This window comes from Sitophilus oryzae, unplaced genomic scaffold, assembly GCF_002938485.1.
Source record: "Sitophilus oryzae breed Bouriz unplaced genomic scaffold, Soryzae_2.0 scaffold_1710_pilon_pilon, whole genome shotgun sequence".
Taxonomy (NCBI): domain Eukaryota; kingdom Metazoa; phylum Arthropoda; class Insecta; order Coleoptera; family Curculionidae; genus Sitophilus; species Sitophilus oryzae.
In genome coordinates, this window is record NW_022146403.1 from 235165 (window position 1) to 244814 (window position 9650).

General features: G+C 33.4%; 1 protein-coding gene across 1 annotated transcript; it reads right to left on the reverse strand.

Moving 5' to 3' along the window:
* Positions 1-3560: 3560 nt before the first annotated feature.
* LOC115881266 (polycystic kidney disease 2-like 1 protein) lies at positions 3561-9644 on the reverse strand. The gene is made up of 7 exons (XM_030898681.1): positions 9487-9644; positions 8774-8945; positions 7546-7741; positions 7242-7380; positions 6352-6652; positions 4876-5045; positions 3561-3710 (listed from the first exon to the last, which is right to left on the reverse strand). Exons 1-7 carry the CDS (start codon positions 9637-9639, stop codon positions 3561-3563), a joined length of 1281 nt encoding a protein of 426 aa, XP_030754541.1. The 5' UTR covers positions 9640-9644.
* Positions 9645-9650: the final 6 nt, after the last annotated feature.

Below are 9650 nucleotides of genomic sequence, written 5' to 3' on the forward strand. Positions count from 1 at the left end.
GAATGAAATTTTGAGGGTAAAAGTTACTATAAATGCGACATATTTTAAAGCTAAAAACTGTCGACATATTCACCAGGGACGTGCATATGGGTTATCACTGGAATAATTTTCTTAAAAAAAGCATGTACGCCACTGATTTTGCCAACAATTTGATTCGAAAGTAAAACAACATTGTTACATTGTTCCTTACCTTCTTTTGTTCACACGCTATGTTTACCTTTGAAACTCCAACGTTTTTCCACAGTTTTGCCGCTAAAAAAATCGGAAAAACACGCACCAGGTTTATTGAATTACTCGCTGAGAGAGTTAACAGGCAGTTGCGCACACACGCTAAATTTCCCAAGCCCAGACACCTTATTAAGGGAAATACTTACGTGATAATCAGTTCGTGCCGAAATCGACCTAACCAGTCTACAACGCAAACATCCTATTCGGATTATACTGCCGGAATATTTGAGGATAATTAACTGGTTAATTGCTGACTCGAACAGTTTCAGTCCGGTTGAGAAGCCGGAGAGGTTGGGATAAAGGAGTTTTCTTAATAAACTTAAAGAAATGTAATTAATAAAAAAAATTGTTTGTGTACTATGTGTGAACATTTGAAGTGAAACTATTTACTAACAGCTATTAATTGAAGGATTTGAAGGATACGTATTTGTTATGAATTATTTTTATAAACTTCAAAAAATGATGTTTTTTTTTTCATTTTTATTAAAAAAACGATAATTCTATTACCACTACATCTATATATCTGACAATTACTAACTGCTACTAACTAACAATTTGTTTTGTGTAGTCTGTGGTCTGTTTTTGATTAAATGTTTTGTTCGTTATTCATGTTGGGGATTTATTTTTAAATTAATGTTAATCGTTAGGGAACCATTATTTCTTTTGTATAATCAAAATTGTCTAAATTTAATATAACCAAATTGTCACTCTAAATCACTGTCTTTTTTAAACATATGTCACTTGTCTTATCATTATTCAATTCAATATTCGAATTCTCAGAAGTTTTATAACAAAAGTTTCATCTTAAAATAAAATTTTAATCAATCACAATTGTTTATCTCCTTCATTTACCGGATTAATAATACAGAGATTACAGCTCAATTACAAACCATTCATTATTTATAGTGATTTACAGTTATTTTATTAAATTATACGAATATTTTGGTTAATTATTGGTTTGAAATAAATAGGACTGTGCCCTCCAATGAAAATGTTAGTTATTTGTTCTAAATTCTAATTCTGAGCTGGCTAAAGAGCTAGATGCTTTACCTAGACCGTTATTCAGAAGCTACAAACCTATCGATGAAAATATATATAAAATCAAGGGTTGCACAGTTTCAGGTTTATTATAGTGATTTTCTTAGTGTGGCTGCAACGACGCGCGACATCCGGTCATCCTGCTGTTAAAACAAAACGATTGGTTTAAAAACCAATCGTTTTGTTTTAACAACAGTTTTATATATAAATATATAAAAACCAGCAGTATGTTGCAACAGTAGGATTACGGGAGGTCGTTGCAGCCACCCTTAGCCGTGTATAGCACATATCGTTACCCAGTGTTGCTGCAAGCTTATTTTTCATCGGGGTAGATTATCACAAGATAACGGGGTTAAATTGTTTTAAAACGGTGTAGCTGTGGCAATACTGCCATTGTCACTTTTCCTCTTGTGCATGCCGTCTCGCATTGGGTCTACTCAGTGTCGTTTCCTTTTGTGCATGCGATTTTACTCCCAATGCGCGTAAAGAAGTTTTACTTCAAAAACATTAATACATTCTTCCATCTAATCTATCTATTTAATCAACAAATACCTAGCTATTCCTGTTAGCATAAAATGCTCTAGAAAATGTTGTTAAAAGCTGAATCTTCTGTCGATCAACTGATTTTCTTTCTTAAAAACTTTTTTCCACAAAGAATCGAATGGAATACATAAAAGAACCCAGTGTCTAAAAGCATACAAATTGTCGCAAGTTGTAATTTGGAGGCCTGGTTTATCGGCAGAACGTTGAAAAAGAACAGGAAAAGGGGAAAAAGAAAAGATAACGCTACGCGAAGCAGAATCTAAAAGATTTCGAATTTTCTCAATAGGCAAGGAAGAAAATGAAAACTGATGTTGATTAATTTGAAAAAAGGTGATAATGTGGAATAAGAAGATTGCACGAACGACAGCAGAATCAAAAGATTTCGAATTTTCTCAATAATAGGCAAGGAAAGAAAATGAAAACTGATGTTGATTAATTTGAAAAAGGTAATGTGTGGAATAAGAAGATTGCACGAACGACATTCTGAATATAAAACCTTTCTAATTATGAGAAAATTTTACAAATGGATAATGAGTTTCTCTCATCTTCTCTTTCTTGCTCTCTGCGTCTACCTTTTCTGGAGAATTTAAATAAATTTGATATCAAGCTTTTTCGGAATAAATCGTACTTTTCTTTCTTGCTTTCCATCTCTGGTTCTTTGAGACTAAATTAAATCAAAGCAATAAGAAAAAGAAATAAAAATGCCATCTTTCTTTCAGATAGAAAAATAAACAAATTTGTCTCTTGGATTGTAGTGGTGTGAGTTCTTATTCGGTGTATTTACGAATTGAAAATCGAGACGAATAATGTTTTTCATTACAGAAAAGTGTCTCATATTTATATTATTTTTCAATTAATGATTTAGGTTATAGAGTAAATCACCATCATCATCATTTAGCTTATTCTGTGCACTATTGAACAAACTCCCTCAACTCAAGCCATTTCTTTCTATTTTGTACCACTTGGATCCAGTTTCCAACCACTCTCTTAATATCATCTGTCCATCGACTAGGATGTCGTCCTCTGCTTCTATAGACCTCGTATCTCCATTCCACTCTTTGTCCACCGTCCATCTGTTATCCTAGCTCCATGTCCTGCCTAATTCCATTAAGGATGTAAGACAGATATAACTGTTCGATTTTGTATGGTATGATTGGGTATTTTATCCCTAAGTGTAACTCCCAACATGGACCTTTCTATTTTCCGTTACATGACCTGTATTCTATGTATGTTCTTTTGACAAAGTGGTTCAGCACCATATGTGAGGACAGGCATGACACACTAGTTAAGAACCTTTCATTTTAAACATATTGGAATATCAGATCTCAGTATATGCTTTAGTCCTACCTTTTAGTTTGAACCTACTTTTTATTTGTAAATTTCGTGTCTCTGATTAGAGTAACATAGATTTTTATAATTCACAGTAAAGTAAAAAAGCGGAAGAAATAAAAAATAAAGAAAACAAGAACAAAATGGAAGAAGGTCGTTAATAAATAAACGGAGTTCAATGTAATTGTTGCCTTCGTTTATAGTGTTTACGAATAGTTACACTATAAGAACTGCTTAATAATAAAAAATATAATTTCAAAATTATTAAGTATATTATATTGAAATAGTAACGTACATAAATTAAACATTAATTTTTATATTATCAAGGACTCGATTTATAACATTCAAACCTTCAATCATAGCGTTCAGTCTGTTGATTCGTTCTTCGATCCATGGCTTACGCTTCGATTTGAACTTTCTGCTCATATCCTCCCCATTTCTAGCAAGATCCTCGCATATACTAGCGGATCTTTTTCTATTTTTCGATCATCGACAAACTTTACAGTTTCCTCTTCCTCACATTTGAAGAACAGTTCTTTTTCGTCCGTGTCTTTTCTAAACAACTGCCATATCTACGCAAAAAAATCTATATATTGAATGCTGCAACTAAAAAAATCGATGACTCCACAATCTCATTTTTTGTTTACTATTATAGTGCTAATAATAAATTACAACAATTATTAGGTAATCCTAAAGATAAAACACCTCCACTGGAAAGGTCGGGTATTTAGGAAATTTTATGTAAAGACTGTAATCAGAAATATGTTGAGCAAACTAGAAGATCAATATTAAGGTTCAGGTAATTTTGATAAGAAAATAAAATTGATAAAGAACTCGTACTAATTCACGTATAGATATTAATAATTTAAAATTAATTAAACAAGTCATTTACAGCAAAATACTAATCAATATATGCGACCACAAAATTAATACACATAAAGATAATATGAACAGAGACAATGATCCAGTACCATGGACGCGCTGCCTTCGCTAATCCATGTTAGCATCATCAGCAGATGATTATAAACTGAAGTTTGTTGAAGAAAATTATAAACTCATTTATCATCTGCTGATGATGCTAACATTTAGCGAACGCGCGTCCAGTGTGTGCAAAGGTATAAGTGTTTCAGGTGCTTTAGTGATTTTATTTGATGGTTGTGTAACACCAAAGGTGCCAACCCTCAACTGTAATCTCAAATTACAAACAATTAGATCCATATGAGACCGTCAAAATTAATAAATATAAAGATAATATGAACAGAGACAATGATCCAGTACCATCCTCTGTTCTTACTGCTCTAGTTTCCCGGTAATTAATTGTTGTTACGCTCTGGTTGGTTTTGACTCGCTTCGCTAGATTTTAGCACGTCTACTGGCGCCAACTGAGCGCTTTATAACGCTGAAATTGTAGATATTAGTTTAGTTTTAATCATCTTGCTTTGATGATACTTAACTTGATTAGTGAAACGCGCGTTCAGTGCAAAAGTAAAAAGTGTTTTGGTTTATTGTGGTGAATTAGTGCTTTTTATTTTTGCCGTTCTAATACCAAAGTTGTTGCAATTATTATTATGGTGCTACTATGATCATAAGAATGGTAGCAATAAAAATAAAATAAACAATCAAATCTACTCTAATCTAAATCATACGACCGAAAAAAAATAGCGTCGCAGAAGCCACTGTATAAGGAAATAAATATTGTTTTTTAGAGCTTGTCCTATTTATCTATTTTATATTTACCACTTCTGAAATAAGCTCATAATCTTCTTCAGTCATAGTCCTAGATTTTTCTTCGTTTCTCAAAACGCATTTTGATATCAAAGCCATAGCTTTCATTCTATTTTTCGCCACTATACATAAATCGTTGTAGCGATCTACTGATATTGACTGAATAAGATTTTCTGGAATATCTACAATATAATTTCCAAAATTACATTTAATTCTAATAATTTAAAAAATGGCCACAGCAAGAGTAATGATATATAAAACAACCCCAGAGTTCCCAACTGCAATTCCCGAAGTTTGTTTACAGCAACACTAGAAGAAATCTTCCGTCAACTGGACTGGACCAACAAAGGATTAAAAATAGATGGGGAATACCTTAACTATCTAAGATTCGATAATTGCCAATAGTCCTGAAGGACTACAAGCACAAATTAACGAACTAAATGCAGCCAGCAATAAAGTAGGTCTCAAAATGAATTTAGCAAAAACTAAAGTAATGAACTAGTAGACAGAAAAGACATTCTAATAAATAAGACAATTCTGGAAATAGTAAAAGAATTATTTGGGACAACTAATGCACAGCGGGATCTCTACTACCAGAAGTCAACAGAAGAATTAAGTTAGCATGAAGTACTTATGGAACTCAATTTTTTTTATCTAAAGAAGAAAACATTCGACCAATGTGTACTGCCACTCAAGACCTATGCATGAGAAACCTGGACCCTTAAAACGGCGATTATAAGGAAACTGCAGGTAGCACCATGCTCAATGGAACGAAATATGTTGGGAATAACCAAGAATGACCGTAAAAGGAGAGAGTGGATACGACAAAAGATCCAAGTATTAGATGTCATCCACAGAATCAAATCCTTCAAGTAGCTTCATCAATCTAAATATGTGAGGGAGATGATAATGATAATGATGATATTTTTATTTATTATTGCTCACAGCTAAATTAGTTACCTATTTTCACCTCTTCAAATAAAACTTATATGTCCCTAAAATTATTATTATTATCGAAATGACGTATTGAAATGGGAACAACAGAAATGCGAACACTTTGATCAATTACAGGATATACCTTATATGACGGGAAAAAAGTGAGGATATAAGAGAAACATGTGATATACAGGATGTAGTAAGATTGGCAAGAAACAGGAGAAAAGAGTGGAGAGACCATGTGGACAGAATACAAAACGACCGGTTAGCAAAAATTGCTAAGTGCCTGGACGACCACCTATAAGATGGTATGAAAGCTGGTCTTTATCATCCCAACTGTTCTTAGGGAACCATTGAAGAAAACACAGGACTTGGTCCTATAACGTACGAAGAAGAAGAAGAATCGAAATGTGATAAAAATAGAGAAAGGTAGGTAGCAGAAAACGGAAGCTATATTTGGATTGAGAACGTCATTATACATAAGAATCAGCAGGAATGGTAAAGGGCTAGAGAACTCAATTTTACAAAATTGTAATAACAAATATACTATACCTTGTCCTCCTCTGAGTTGAGTCAAGCGCACCTTCAACAAAGTCGTGTAATAAATCCATTTGTTTTTCAGGTACTCTTGAACCATTCTTTTTTCGTTGCAGTAGAATGTCTTAGCTTGGGAATAATAGTAGGTGATGATGACGATGTAGACATTGATGAAATATATGGACAGCAAAGCGAATAGAACGAAAAAGGCTGAACCCAATTTATGTTGCTCGAACGGGTGCATAGGAAAATCGTCGATTAGGTTCATGCTGAGCAGCAACAATGTGGTCATACTCTTGTAAAAGTTGCGGAAATACTAAAACATATTTGAGGAGCAGACATACTAAATGTATTTTGTCCAATTTTTAAGATTTTTAACCAAAGGTGGCATTGCTAACTACATCAATATTAGGTCAGATGGGACGTTCTAAATTCATTTTATCCTATTCGAATTAAATGGCGAAAATACCTTAGACTTTCTGTGTGTTGTATGTCCATTGGTGGTAGACAAACAAACAGAAGTATGTCCTTTTGTGAACATACTGCTGTTCGTTTGTCATTGCCAGATGAGGAGTGCTGTTTTTTGTAATGCAATTTCTCTATTTTTTCAATAATACTACTTAAAATAGTGAATGGAACTACAACTGGGGACCATGTAGTTGGAGATAAGTTCAGATATCATCAAAACTATATTTTTCACATGTAGGTGTACTATTTTTATGAATTCTTATCCATTTTTAAGTATACTAGCTTTTAGGTAAGTTTCTTGCAAAAAGCGTAGCAGGTTATCGTTTGCCAAATTCGAAAAAATGGATAAAATGCATCTAGAAAGTCTGCTCCTCCTGAAAGTGTCATGGATGATGCGGTGGGTTCATTTTTAAAAACGGGAAATCTAAGAAACTTACTTCTGATTCCGATCCAAAGAACGACGTAGCAATTACGGATAAAGCTACCATAAAAGTTGAGTGATATAGTAGAGCCGCCAATAGTGGTCCTGACGAATGGTACAATGTTTTTTCCATTACCTTAACTATTTTCATAAATCTACAACAGAAATTGGGAAACTTTTGGAATGGAAAATTTCAAAGCTGGTAAATATTCTTTTCACTTGCACAGTGTTAAAAAACTTATAACATTTTATTTGTTTTATAATGTTGTACTTGAAAACCGTTATAGATCTTTTAAGTGAATATTCAATTTTTGTTTTACCTTAATAATTTCCACAGTCTAAAGGTAGCTAAAAACACTAGGCTGGCACTAAGTGCTGTAAAAGTGTTGTCTGCCACAAATAAATGAAAATAATTGACAAACTCGTTGTTCTTCGATTCCGACAGTTTTGTCAGATAAATGTTTAACTGTGCTATCCGATTGATGAATAAATATATCGAGGCTATACTTAAGAGAACTGAAAATAAAAAGATAATTTATATTTTTACATCACATCGAGCATCACATCAATTAACCGAGTTTTTTTTTAATGTTAATATTTAATAAAAACGGACAAGTGCGAGTACAATTTGTAGGTCATCATCGTCATCATTTTCAGCTTATTGGACCATTTCTAATTATGGTGTAGCCTCCCTCGTATATTTAGATATTCTATTTGTAGTTGGGCCCATTGTTGTCTATTATTTTAGACTACGTGGGCCCAAGTTATTCTTGCTAATTTCCTAACATCATGGCCCCATCTCAAGTTTGGTCTTTTTCGAAGTCTCTAATTCTAAATTCTTCTTCTAATTCTTTGTGGGTACCATACTGTAATTTTTGTGGTCCATCTATTGTCCGTTCTTGCCAGGTATCAAACCAAACCCATTGCCACTTGAGGGATTTGATTCTGTGGATGACATCTATTACCTGGGTCTTTTGTCGTATCCACTCTATTCCTTTACAGTCTTTCTTGGGTATTCCCAGCCTATTTCGTTTCATTGAGCATTGTGTGACCTGCAGTTTCCTTATAATATCCGTTTTAAGTGTTCAGGTTTCGCATGCATAGTTCATGATTGGTAGTACACATTGGTCGAATGTTTTCTTCTTTAGACAAATTTGCATTCTAGATGATTGGGCTCCAGGACTATTGGCAATTAGGACTATGTCATCAACGAATCTTAGATGATTAAGATATTCTTCATATATTCTTAATTCATTTTTGGTCCAGTCCAGTCGGCAAAAGTTTTCTTCTAGTGTTGCTGTAAACAATTTTGGGGATATCGCGTCTCCCTATCGTACTTCTTTGCCTTTTTGAGCAACAGAATAGACAGAGCAGAACACTACACACATACACTACTAGTAAAGTTGTTATTCATAATGATTCAGTTAACAAATTATATTTTTAGTTATATAATCTTCAAAAGTACTTTCCAAAAATACTAAAAGAACCCTCTCTTACAAAACTAGTTAAATTTTTAATATTATTAATAAAATGAGAATGCATACGAACCTATGATCACATCAAACAGTTCCAAGGCGTCTGAAAAGAACGTTTTACCTTTCTTGATCATCTTATAAATCACTCGAATCGTAAGCAGAAGGAGAACCAAACCGAAACACACAAACACAACTTGGGTGCCTCTAAAATCGCTCTCAACAATAAGTAACCTTCTTGTTTGAATCTGAAAATATATAGTCTTATGTATAGTCTTTCTAAGGGAATATAGAAGATATATAGAAACGATATAGGAATGGGTGCAGGCACAGAAACGGGACATTAGGCTTTACAGATTGCAGTGTTTCTGGGACAGAAGGGTCCCTTATTATTGGAAAAAAAAGAATTACACAAAAAAAATTAAGCACGTTACTAAGGAAGAGTCAAAAATGAACATAATAAAACATGCCTATTATTAATCTTATTAAAAAAATCTTAATCTTATTATCAAACCAAACATAACTACTTTGAAATGGAATTGGGCAGGGCACATTGCAAGGCTAACCGATGACCGATGGACGAAGAAAATAATAGAATGGAGACCAAGACAAGATGCATTCAGGAGCAGAGGTTATCCTCCAACGAGATGGCATGACGACGTAAGGCATATCCACAGTAACTGGATGCAAATAGCTTAAGATAGGGAGTTATGGAAGCAAATGTATAATTTTTATAGTGTTAGTTTTAGTTAGAGTGTAATTTTAGACACTTTGTATATTATTTCTTACCTCAAACCTGTAATTGACGTAGCCAGATGCTCCAATTTCAAAAACAACCTGTACAGTATTGAATAAGTTACAGTTAGGATTGTAAGTGAGAAATTCTATGAAGACGGCTCTGGTTTTCAGATCTAGCCATTTATATTTCTTTAAATAAAACATATTTATGTGGG